This window comes from Lissotriton vulgaris, chromosome 12 (genome assembly GCF_964263255.1).
Source record: "Lissotriton vulgaris chromosome 12, aLisVul1.2, whole genome shotgun sequence".
NCBI classification, from domain to species: Eukaryota; Metazoa; Chordata; class Amphibia; order Caudata; family Salamandridae; genus Lissotriton; species Lissotriton vulgaris.
The window spans coordinates 771,035,444-771,048,297 of NC_141700.1; the positions used below are offsets into that span (position 1 = coordinate 771,035,444).

General features: G+C 44.7%; 1 protein-coding gene across 3 annotated transcripts in view; it reads left to right on the forward strand.

The window, feature by feature from the left end:
* DLG4 (discs large MAGUK scaffold protein 4) overlaps window positions 1-12,854 on the forward strand; it is a 704,738-nt gene that overhangs the window by 459,998 nt on the left and 231,886 nt on the right. For all 3 annotated transcript variants that reach the window (XM_086946105.1, XM_086946107.1, XM_086946106.1), the window contains one exon: window positions 9,114-9,278. In XM_086946105.1, coding sequence (XP_086802231.1) covers window positions 9,114-9,278 — 165 coding nt within the window. The remainder of the gene's footprint in view (window positions 1-9,113; window positions 9,279-12,854) is intronic.

The following is a 12,854-nucleotide window of genomic DNA, read 5'->3' on the forward strand; positions in this document are numbered from 1 at the left end:
TTCAATTTATTTGGGTTCAATGGTTTCTCCATGGCGTTCAATGCATAATGTATTTTTGTAGGTTTTGTTTTATGCATGCTGCAGCATGGATGCAACATATTTTGGAGATTCAATCACAAGAAGACACTCGGTTGCCCTGTGTGGATTTGCCAGCTGAGGTGGCAGCCACCATTCTCAGGGAATGGAGCTCAGAGTCTGCCCCCTGCTGGTGCGACATCTGCTGTTTTAGCTGGTGCAGCGGGTTGGTAATGTGCCGTCATCACAGACGCTGTGCCTGTCCGTCACCGGGGTAATCTGCTTACTGTGCTGTGCGAATAACTAGATGATGCCTAGACATGGCTGTTTGTTTCTAGGCTGAGCCTACTAAACCGCGCATGCACTGTCTGTCGCGAGATATGTTGTGGCTGGCAAGAACGTAGAGGGACTTGGGGTCTGCCCATCGCTTGCCATTGATTGACTTTCCTTGTCACTATTTGACTGCTCATTATTGGTGTCTCAGCTTGTCAATCTTGTGCTTGTCCCTCCCATGAAGCATTGTCTCTTTAATCTCTGTGATTGGCTGTCATCGCTGCTCCCACTGCTTGCTTTTAGGCACTACTTTTTTCTTTTGTGCGAAGCACTACACTTGAGTGCCTGTGTTTTTGCACCGTTTCATTGAGTACGTCTCATTCCCCTACCTTCCGTGTTGCTCTCTGTTGTCCGACTGCTTTTCCCTGGCCCCACTGGAGTGCACCCTTGTGCTTTTCTCGATTGTTTCCCCCATCGGCACCCTCCATGTTACTTTCCGCAAAACCTGTGTTGCTCCCACTCCTGTACTACCCCTGTTGCTTTCGCGCCCCCTCCAGCCCTCCCTTTGTTGCTTTTGCATCCCTCTCCAGCCCTCTCTTTGGTTGCTTTTGCTTCCCCTCCAGCCCTCCCTTTGTTGTTTTTGCGTCCCTCTCCAGCCCGCTCTTTTGTTGCTTTTGCTTCCCCTCCAGCCCCCCCTCTGTTGCTTTTGCCTCCCCTCCATATATATCAACATATATCAACCTGAATGAATTGCATGTATATATGTGCAAGTGATCACAGCAAAATGCTTGGCAGATCAATGGGCATCCAGGGCTTAATAACTTTCTGTTTAATTAGGCGCTCATTGTAAAAAGTGTTTGAAACTAATTAGTGTGAAACACACTATAAGATGGCCGCCGTTGCAACAAGAATGAATTGTTGTCCTTTTTTCATGTTAATTATTTGAGAGGACGTGACATCATAATGCAACTTTATTTAAATGTGTGTGAAAATGGCATATTAGTAACAGTTGACAAAGGCGAGATGCCAAAATGCGTCCTGTTTCTTAAGCTGACGATAAAATTAAATTGTGGATTTCAATTTCCGAAAATACAACTGAGTGCGGTCCGTTCTTTACTGCGTAAGGGATTTACAAGCTGGGATATATTATATATTACCTACTGGCGGTCGCCAGTAGGTAGTTATAGTTAGGACCTAGTTTCTATAGGAAATCTGCAACATTCTATTTGGAATAACTTTGGCGCCGGTCGACGTATCTTTGTGAAATTCTCCAAGAAGATGGGTCGCTCCGCTCCGCTCCTATCCTGAAAGTTTCGGGAGATTTGTCAGGTGGGGGCCGAGAAAAAAAGGGGGTCCCAAAACGTGTTTTCCCCATGCAATTTTCCATAGGGATCTTTAGACACGGCTACAGCCCGAACTGCTGAACGGAATTACACCAAATTTGGCAAAAAGGTAGAGTTTGGTTCGCAGATCATGCTTTTTGTTAAATGGTGTAAATCAGTTCAGTAGTTCCTGAGAAAAGCAAAAGTAAAATCATAGATATATCTATAGACAAAGTACCGTATGTGTACCCTCCCGAGCACAAGCTTTATGCTAATTGGCTGTCAACACTCCAAACCAGGAAGTGTTGGCAGCCATCTTGTGCCTCAGTAGAACCGAGGCACAAGAAAGCAGTGAAAGAAACCAAGCAAACCATGCAAAGGGGGCAGGGTAGAAACACCCTGACCCCCTAGGCCTGCTTAGGGGGTCCCACAAGGACTTGCTTACTGGAGGTACCTAGTGGGCTAGTTTGACCCTAGGGATCCTTAGGATTGAAGGGGACTTAATCTCTCAACTTAGAACGGTGACAGGGCGCGTATAGACAGTGGTGAAGGGAGGGGACGGGGCCTGAAGTGAAGTGTGCAAACACGCCCTGTGGCGCGTTTTAAGCTGGGGAAAAAATTCAGCTTCAAACCTGAGGGACCATAGGGGGCCAAGTAGTCCCGCAGGTGCTTCCAGGAAGCACCACTGCGCTGCGTTGCAGAGAGGTGATGCATGACGTGCCCCTTTTTACATCTCTCTGCTACGCAGCTCTGTGGCACTTACTGTACGTAGTACGAATTCCAATGTACTCACCTGTTATCAGGAGAGACCTCACTGCTGCATCTTACAGCCCACTACTGATCCTGAAAAATATTTCTAACCATACTTACAGTAACTTGAATTTCCTTCCATAGGCTAACATTGACTGGTTTCACTTGGAATTTCTTCTAAGTGTGGAGTTTTGGTACTTTAAAAAATTCCTCTAAAATCAGTCGAACACAAATTCTAATTTAATTACCTGTTATAAGAAGAGACCTCAGTGCTGCATCTTTCAGCCCACTACCAATCCTGAATAGTAATTATAACCATACTTACAGAAACTTGAATTTCCTTCCATAGTATACTATTCCCTGCTATATAAAATATATATAAATTAAAAAATATATAAAATAAAAGAAAATTATTACAATTTCAATATTTTTAAAAACATTTTTTTCAATTTATAATAAAAATATGTAATGTAATTTAAAAAATAAAATATCTAGAAATAAATAGTTTTAAAACAATGTAGTAAATCAGTATCAAAAAATATAACAATTAATACATTTAAAAATTATCATTTATAAAACCTTCGAAATTCACTGAAAAACTATAGGTTTCAGCCACGGTATAGTTAGGAATTAGCATTTAAAAAAACCTTAGAAATTCACTGAAAAAACCATAGGTTTCAAACATGTTATAGTTAGCTGGATATTTCACTCATACAAAACCATTGAAATTCCCCCGTTATAGTTAGTTCAGTTAACTATAACTCACGCGCCCGCAATGCACTGCTGATGACGTCACATATTACATCACTCATGACATTGTCAGTGACATCACTGATGACATCACTGATGACATCTCAAATGACATCACTGAGGACATCACTGATGACATCATCCTTGTGAAAGAGAGGCAGACCTCCTCTCACTGAAAATAACCTTTGATACACACATAAAAAATAGAAACTAAAATTTTTTTAAAAAATGGAGATACCAATACCTGTTACAACAACCTATTCAGTAATTCCAACATCTACATACACATCCACTCATTCGCCAACAGTTCTGTATAGTCACTCATACATGTACTCACTCATCATATGTACTCATACACCTATACATCCTGTTACACACCGACAATCATCCATAGAGTTACTCACACACATACTCACACATGCAAACATCCATTTACTTGCATATACAGCTATACACACACCACTACACTTACTTCTACAGAAACGTATGCATACTTACTCTCTTAAACAATCACTTATAGAAACACATACGTATTTATACAGGAACTCTTCCAATCTCTCACTCTCACACATATTCACTTATATACATCAATACTCACATATACTAGTTTAAAACATATGTAGTTACTCATAAAGATACTATTGAGACAGTGATTCATTCACTAACACACCGATACACACACTCATCCACCCATACAGTCCTGCACACATGCTGTCTTCAAAACACATACAAACAGTGAGTCATTCATTCATGCATCTATGCGGTAAGTAATACCCCCACCAACCATACAGACACTCATACTGATACTCAAAAAACCAACTAATAACCCATATAGACAATCATGTAGCTACTCACCAACCCATGCAGCCACTTATAGACAAAGTGAGACATTGATACAGATATTTACATATTTAAACATTACTCGCTAATACATGTATTTTGCTAAGATACACCTAATAAGTCAGTTATGCAATCATTTTTATTAAAAAATACATCCATTTAGACACTTATTTACCCATTTATTCTTCCATCGACCTTTAGATATACATATATAAAAAATATGTATTTTTCAGAAAGACACACATTCACTGGATGATGTCATCAGTGATGTCATTTGAGATGTCATCAGTGATGTCATGAGTGATGTCACTGACCATGTCATGAGTGATGTAATATGTGACGTCATCAGCAGTGCATTGCGGGCGCGTGAGTTATAGTGAGTCCAACTAACTATAACGTGGGAATTTCAATGGTTTTGTATGAGTGAAATGTCCAGCTAACTATAACATGTGAGAAACCTATGGTTTTTTCAGTCAATTTCTAAGGTTTTTTAAATGCTAATTCCTAACTATAACGTGGCTGAAACCTATGGTTTTTTCAGTGAATATATATATATATATATATATATATATATATATATATATATATATATATATATATATATATATATAAACCTCAGCCGTTGTGTCAGGTTAATAAAGTGTATTTTTTCCTCCCCTCTACTCCACCCCATGCTTCCCTTGCTTCCTCCATCTACTTCTCCACCATGTGCTGCTCCAGATGCTGTCTCAGTGGCACACATTTCTGGCATCAGCTGGAAGTGGCTGGTGGGGGAGGGGCTGTGGACAGAAAGAGCCGCCATCAATCAGTGCCTGACAGACCTCAGCTCCATGCCCCGCCCATGTCCCTCTCCCCTCTGCCTGCATATAACGATTGCCTCTGCAGTTTTCTATTCCCCTTTCTTTCATCCCTCATTCTCTTGCCAGAGGGCCCCCAGCCCCCTCCATCCAGGACCAGCACTTTCTCTCCTGGGGGAGCAGGATGTGATGATCTTATGAGAGGGGAATGTTCTTATGGGGGTGGGGAGTTGGGCGGGTGTCGATTATCAGACCTACACAAATCATCCTTTGAGCACCAGAGAGCATTACTACATTCCTGGGGCCCAATGAGAGGCCCGCAGAGGGCCCCCCACATTAACACGATCTCTGTGGACCAGGGAGGGGATTTAAACCTGGCACAGGCACCTGCCGCGTGCAGTCCTACACACCACCGACACTTGATTCCACCACTGCACCTTTCCACTACAATACCATCCACCTTTCCACCATCCCATCTCCACTCCATTCCACAGTAATACCACTCCACTATCTCACCATTCTACCATTCCACCACAACATTCTACCACCACACCATTCCACTATCGCATCATTCCACCGCCACATCAATCCACAACACCACCCCACACTATTCCAACTCCACTCCACTCCACAATTCCACTATTGCATCATTCCACCACCATACCATTCCACCTCCACACCATCCCAGCTCCACTCCTTTCCACAGCAATACCATCCCACCATCTCACCATTCCACAGTGATATCCATCTGTGCACCATTCCACCACTGCACCATTCCATCTGTGCACCATTCCACCGCTGCACCATTCCACCGCTGCACCATTAATATTAATAATAATAATAATCCACCTTTGTAAAGCGCGAATAATCACCCGTAAGGGTATCTAGGCGCGGGGGGCCGTCGGGAAGATTAAGCAAGCTATTGCTCAGAGCCACATGGTACTGGGCTAATATGCCGCCGGCACCGGGGATCGAACCGTGAACCCCAGATTCCGGAGTCAGTCACCCTGGCCGCTGCGCCACACCTCTTCCTTCCCCTGCACCATTCCACCGCTGCACCATTCCACCGCTGCACCATTCTAGCGCCACACCATTCCATTTTTGCATCATTCCACCTCCACACCATCCCACTGCAACACCATCCCATCACAATGCCATTCCACCACAATACCATTACACTGCCACACCATCCAACTGCCACCCTATTCCACGGAAACGCCATTCTGACACAACACCATTCCGCCGCAATAGCACTGCCGCACAATTCCACTGCCATACCATTTCATTGCCACACAATTCCACTGCCACATCATTCCACCAGCCGGCTACCACATAAGTCCACCACAACAGCATTCCACCACCCCTGCATTCCACTGGTACACTATTTCACCGCCACGCCATTCCACCTCTATACCATCCCGCCGTCTCAACATTCTGCTACCAGAGCATCGCCATGACTGGTGTCAGTAATTGACTTTGTTTATAGGGGTAACTGGGCCCTGCCAGGACACTGGCATGGCAATGGGGGCATCAAGTACCACTGTGCAAATGCCCCTCTTCCACCTGTCCACACTAGAGGGCCACTTAGCAGAACCAGCACCTATTGGTGATTCTCCGGAGCGGGCTGACTCCACCCTGCACTGCCACCCAGGGGTCTCCAGTCACCGTACCCTCACTTCAGTGAGGTGGGCTTCAGTAAAATCAAATCAAATCAAACCATGTGTTTTTTAAGCAGGACTACTCACCCGTAAGGGTCTCCAGGTGCTCGGGGGTGGGGAGTTCGCAGGTTCCAGTCCATACAGGAGGGGGTCTGTCGAAGAGCCAGGTTTTGAGGTTTCTTTCGAAGATGGGGAGCGATGTTATCTGTCGGAGGTGGAGCGAAATGTTGTTCCAGGCACTGGCCGTGCGGAAGGAGCGGCCTCCCGATATGGTCTTTCTGGTGCAGGGGACCACGGCGTAGGAGAGCTGGGCTGATCGTAGGGTCCTTTGGGGTGCGTGGAATTTGAGTCGGCTGTTCAGGTATGGTGGTCCGGTATCGTGGAGGGCCTTGTGTGCGTGGGTGAGCATCTTGAAGGTGACTCTAGCTTCGATGGGGAGCCAGTGGAGTGTGCGCAGGTGCTGGGAGATGTGGCAGTGTCTTGGCAGGTTGAGGAGGAGTCTTGCAGCAGCGTTTTGGATGTTCTGTAGCTTGTGTGTGAGGTTTTTGTTTATTCCGGCATAGAGTGCGTTTCCGTAGTCGAGCCTGCTGGTGACCAGGGCATGAGTGACGGTCTTTCTGTGTTTGAGGGGGATCCATTTGAAGGTCTTACGTAGGAGGCAGAGGGTGTGGAAGCAGGAGGACGAGACGGAGGTGATCTGGCGGTCCATTTTGAGCTCTGAGTCCAGGATGATTCCCAGGTTGCGTGTGTGGTCCGTGGAGGTGGGCGGGGGCTTCCGAGAGCGGGGGGCCACCGGGTGTCATTCCAGGCGTCTGGGTTTGGGCCCATGATCAGTACTTCTGTTTTGTTTGCATTTAGTTGGAAGGCAGCTGTTTTTCATCCATTTGGCGACGGCTTCCATGCCTTCTCGAAAGTTGTGTCTGGCGGTGTTCGGGTTCGTTGGATAGGGAGAGGATGAGTGAGGTGATCTTCAGTGAGTTGGTCTTCAATGAGGTCACATTAAAACAGAGTGCTCCGCACTCCATTAACTCAAATACTTTATTCTAGAACGGCTCCTTATATCAACTTGATTTAACATATAATGTGTGTATATTTTTAACACAGTGGACTGATGTGTCTCCTGAGATAATTAAAGACAAAACATTCACCTTTGATGTAAAACCAAAAATATAAAGAAACACCCAGCTATTGGTGGAATTACACAGTGTGAAACCAGGAAACCTGGGATCAATCCCAGCTATCGTGTTCGACCACACTGTGTGATCCTAGACAGTTACCTTATTTACTCTGCCCCCTTTTCATCGCATTTCAAGTATAAATACATCAGTTCAGCATGTGCGCTGTACAAAAGCCCCTCTTCCAGATGTTTTAACAGGCTTTAATGCTGTTCCATCTGTAATGCCAATCTAGGCCTCACACAGAGTGCACACGACAACTGAATTACTGCTCGCTTCATCAGTCGCGTCGTCGTCAGGGCGGTGGGCGTATAGGCATGAACGTTTCATATTTAGACCATCACTTCTCATCAGTGTCACTTAATGCAAGGATTCAATCTAATGCGCAAAGCTGAAATGCTGGGGCATGTTAAAAAGACACTTTGTTGGATTTAACCCCTTGTCTGCGGTCGGAATTTCGCTCCTATGCGGCACATTCCGATCGCGGGCGTGGTCGTGACGGCTCCCGGCCGTCATCAGCACACGAGCACTGTGTACCATGACGGACGGGAGCCGTCACCAGCATGCAAGGGGTTAAAGAGACTTTATCATATTTTTACATGAGGTTTGTTGCACGATTTACACGTCAGATATGGGGGTAGCTCTATTAGTGGTATAGCTGGTATATTCAAGCCAGACCCTTCGATGGACTTTCCCAAATATTTACTAACTTGGGATGAACAAGTAAACTGTGATGTAGTACACCAGTTCTAAAGCGGTGATACCACTTTCCTCTAAGAATGAAAAATGTGTTGTGCGCCCTGAAAACTACTTTCTTCAGATTTAACACAATTTGCAATGCTTTGTGACAGATTGTTAACACCCTCATATGGTCTAGGTTCCTGAACTGGTGCTTTGAGATAAGATTTTGATCTGAAACTATGTATTCTAAGATATTGAACACATGCAGTATGTTCAGTTTGGGATACATGTATGTTGGAACTGTTTCAGCAGATACCTGTGTTCTATGATTTTTAATCAATTCAATTTAATAATTACTTTATTCGATTGACATCGGCGATCATAAAAGTACAATAAAAACAATCATAAAAAAATTAAGAACATCAGTTAATATCATGAAGTAAGTTGCATCCAATTCCGTCTCAAGCATAAGCATAATACACAGCTATTAAAAATCTCGCGACATACCAAAAAACAGTAAAATTATCTTAAAATGGTAGATATAAAAGAGCGGAGATACATGCATGTTTAAGAGTTCCAGCAGATACTTGTTCTATGATTTTTAATCAATTTTTTTTGTGTGGTTTTTTTTTGTTTTTTGATTTTTAATCAATTTTGCAAGTACTAGATGTGAAATCAGAACCAGTATGATTTTAAGCACATGTTCCGTGTTGGGGATACATGTACGTTTTAAGTGTTTGAACAGACCCTACATGCTGTAGGGTTTATAATGGACCTTTTCCTCTGATGTCATCATCTCTGTGCCCCCACCATCCAGAATGTCTGGTGACCCTCTCCTCCTCCCCTCTACAGAAATACCGCTACCAAGATGAAGACAGCCCGCCTCTGGAGCACAGTCCGTCCCACCTCCCCAACCAGGTGAAGGGTCCTGAGCTGGTGCACGTGTCCGAAAAGAACCTATCACAGATCGAGAACATCCATGGCTACGTCTCCCACTCACATATCTCGCCTATGAAGGTAGGGCGGTGGTGGGGCATGCAGGCACAAGCTTTCACGGGCATGGGCAGTGCTTAATTTGTAAAACAATAAGTGCCAGGGCCCTCGTTTGGAGACCACTGCAGCTTGCACCACCCTATTGCCCCTGCCAGTGTTGCCAATGACAGTAAAAACACAACTACTAACCATCACGCTCATGTAAGTGTGACAATTCAGGCTATTCCAGGCCTCCAAAGCTATAAGAATGGCTTGGGCAGAAGTTAGTAGCCATGTTTTACTGTATATTTAATTAATAAACAATTGTTGTTGTGCTCTTCTTCAAATTAGCTAAGCAGCGCCATCATGTGGCAGATGGTAATAAGCGCCGGTGTTGACAATTAAGTGGTGCTGAGCACCGGAAACCACCAGTTCAAATTAAGCACTGCATGGGTTAAAAACTTCACAAGACCTCCCTCCTCTTTCTAAGCTTTGCAAAAGAAAAACACAGTTTTCTTTTACCTTTAGCCACAACATCTGGTGCCACCTAGTGGTGGAGTTGGCGTTTGCTTCCACATTATAATTTACCTGGTCAGAGTGCTTTTTATTATATAAATACGTTTTGTGGGAAGAGTGTGGGGCCCTCAACAGCCTTGGGATCAGGCAAAAGAGCCCCCCTGCCTCTCTCTTAAGATGGCTCTGGGTGTGTTTGATGTTGAGGAATGGGAGAGGACTGCCTATGTAGAAGGGAGCAGAGGCAGTGAGAAGTAAGAGCCAGAGGGAGGTACAGAGAAGGTAAGCGAGAAAGAGGGTGAAGGAGAAAGTGAACAGACAAGCAGGGAATAAATGGAAGGGAGAAATGGGAAATAAAGAGAGTCGGGGAAGAAGTGACGAAAGGGAGTCCAACAAGAAAAGAACGAAGGGAGCTAGGAAAGTAGGCAGTAGACACAAACTGAGAAGAAAAGAAAATAGAGAAGTGGAGAACGAGACAATAAAGGGAATTAGAGATGTCGAGACAAAAGGAACCGGAAAGGAGGAAGTAAAGAGAGTCAGAGAAGATGGGAATAAAGGCCCCATAGTAGGAGGGCATAAAGGGGATTTGAGGACAGAGGAACACAGGGAAGGAACAAAGTAACAGATATGGTGATGATTCAGGAATTTAGGGGCATATATATGAAGAAAGCATTTTGTGATTCCTTAATAGCCATTTTTAGCGAATCGCTATTAAGGACTCGCAAAATGATATGTATGTAGGAATCGCAATAATAATTGTGATTCCTACATATTCCTTAATTGCGAATCACAAACTGCAAATCGCAATTAAGGAATACCTTCCCATTCATTCCTATGGGCCTACAGGCCCTTAGGAATGAATGGGAAGACATTCGCAATTTGTGAGTTCCCAATAGGTATTCGCAAATTGTGAATGCAATTTCATGGGTGCAAGGGTGTCAAAAGGACACCCTGAGGCCCCCCTGAAATATGTATGTGTGCACATGTGGCACACACACATGCCCTAAAAGCATGTATGTGCGCCACATGGCACTTTGAAAAATGCAAAAGAGTGCATTTTTGAAAGAAATCGCAAATTACCACCAACCTGAAGTTGGTGGTAATTTGAGATTTCTTAAGCCAAAATCACACAACTTGGGTGCTTCCTGCATTGCATTTAAGGAATAGCAATTTGCAATTCCTTAAATGCATTTGCAGAATAGGGAATCACACATTTTGCGATTCCCTATTGTGAGAGGGCCTTTTGGGATGATACATCCCGAAAGGCTTTTTCCCATTCGCAAACGGGCCGATTCTGAGAATCTGCCCATTTGGGAACGGGAAAGGGGCTTGATACATATGCCCCATAAAGAATAAGGGATCAAGGGACACGAAAAAGAGGAGAATACATACAGGGTCTTAGAAGAGTGAATTATGAGAGGATAATGGGATAGAAGAAAGAAAGAATGAACTGAAGAGGAGGTAGAGGTGAAACAGAATATAGGAATAGGAGAATGAAGGAACTGAAAAGAAGGAAGGGAATATACAGAGCTGGAGAAGTAGGAAACAGAGAGATATACAGAGCTGGAGAAGTAGGAAACAGAGAGAATGAGAGAAGAAGGGAATAAAGAGAATTAGAAAAGACGTATTAGAGGCAACTAGAGAAAAGTGGAGCCAGAGAAGACAAAGAAGTCAAAAGGGATTCAGAGAAAGAGGGAGTGAAGGTAGTTGAAGATGAGATTCGCCGGACCCCGATGATAAGGGAATAAAAGGAGCTGCCGGGATGTCGCGAGGGTCTGTAAATGTTCTGCCTCGTTTGGTGTAGATTGTTTAGGGGTTTTGAGATTGTCTTCAGGCACTGTGACGGCGTTGTATGTCGAAACCTCTGTATGTTGAAACCACGCAGGCATTTATCATGCATGCCTTAACAACACAGTCCGAGCCACGAATGTGTCTTTACAACACGTTTCTTTACCACAAAAGTTATTACGACGACTTGCCTTAGGGAAAGCAATGGACTTCGGAATATTATAATTTACTATTCCAACTCCAGTCTCCGCAACAGTAGGGGCAGTGTTATACTTAATGTCCAACATCTGTCCAGCAATGTTTTCTGTAAGGCAAGTCATCCTAGCGACTTGCGGCATGGTAAAGGAATGCGTTGTAATGATGCATTCATGGTTCGGACTGCATTGCAAAGTCACAGTGAATCGAACCGTGATGTAAAGTCTGTTTCCACTGTGAAGGGGGTATAACATGGACCAGATGCTTGGGGTCTGCAGACGGGGCTCACTGGCTAAAATCGTGCTGGGGGGCAGTGGGGATAAAAGGCGGGGCAGTCAAAGTGTTGGGACCTGAGTAGAGACTGAGGGTAGGGGGGGTGTCAGGTTAAAGTCTGGGAAAGAGTTTTGGGAGAGGCCAGTTGGAAGAGTGGAGGATGAGGATGAATTTATGGAGTGGGCAGTGGAATGTTGGACCAAGGCACGAGTTCAGTGGAGCTGGGACTGGGTAGATTGTGGGCAGGAGGAGTTTATTCAAATTGTGGTGGGTGGGCAGGACTGTGGGAAGAGGCTGGTATAACAATTCTCAAAGGGTAGACTGGCCTGTAGTGGGATGAGTGTAATAAGAATGCTCAGAGGTTAGGGTGGTCTTTGGTGGGATGAGTGTAATAAGAATGCTCAGAGGTTAGGGTGGTCTTTGGTGGGATGAGTGTAATAAGAATGCTCAGAGGTTAGGGTGGTCTTTGGTGGGATGAGTGTAATAAGAATGCTCAGTTTGAGGCTGTCCTGTGGTGGGATGAGTGTAATAAGAATCCTCAGAGGGTAGGCCGGCCAGGTGATGGGATGAGTGTAAGAGTGCTCGGTGAGCGGCTGGACTGTGGTGGGATGTGGGTATGAATGCTCAGAGGGTAAGCTGTCCTGAGGTCGGATGAGTGTAATAATAAATTAAAAATGCTCAGAGGGTGGGCTGGCATGTGGGAGGAGAAGTGTAATAAGAATGCTCAGTCTGAGGCCTGTAGCTTGTGGGGGGGTGAGCATAATAAGAATGCTCACTCTGAGGCTGGTTTGTGGTGGGATGACTGTAATAAGAATGCTCAGCTTGAGGCTGGTATTTGGTGGGATGAGTGTA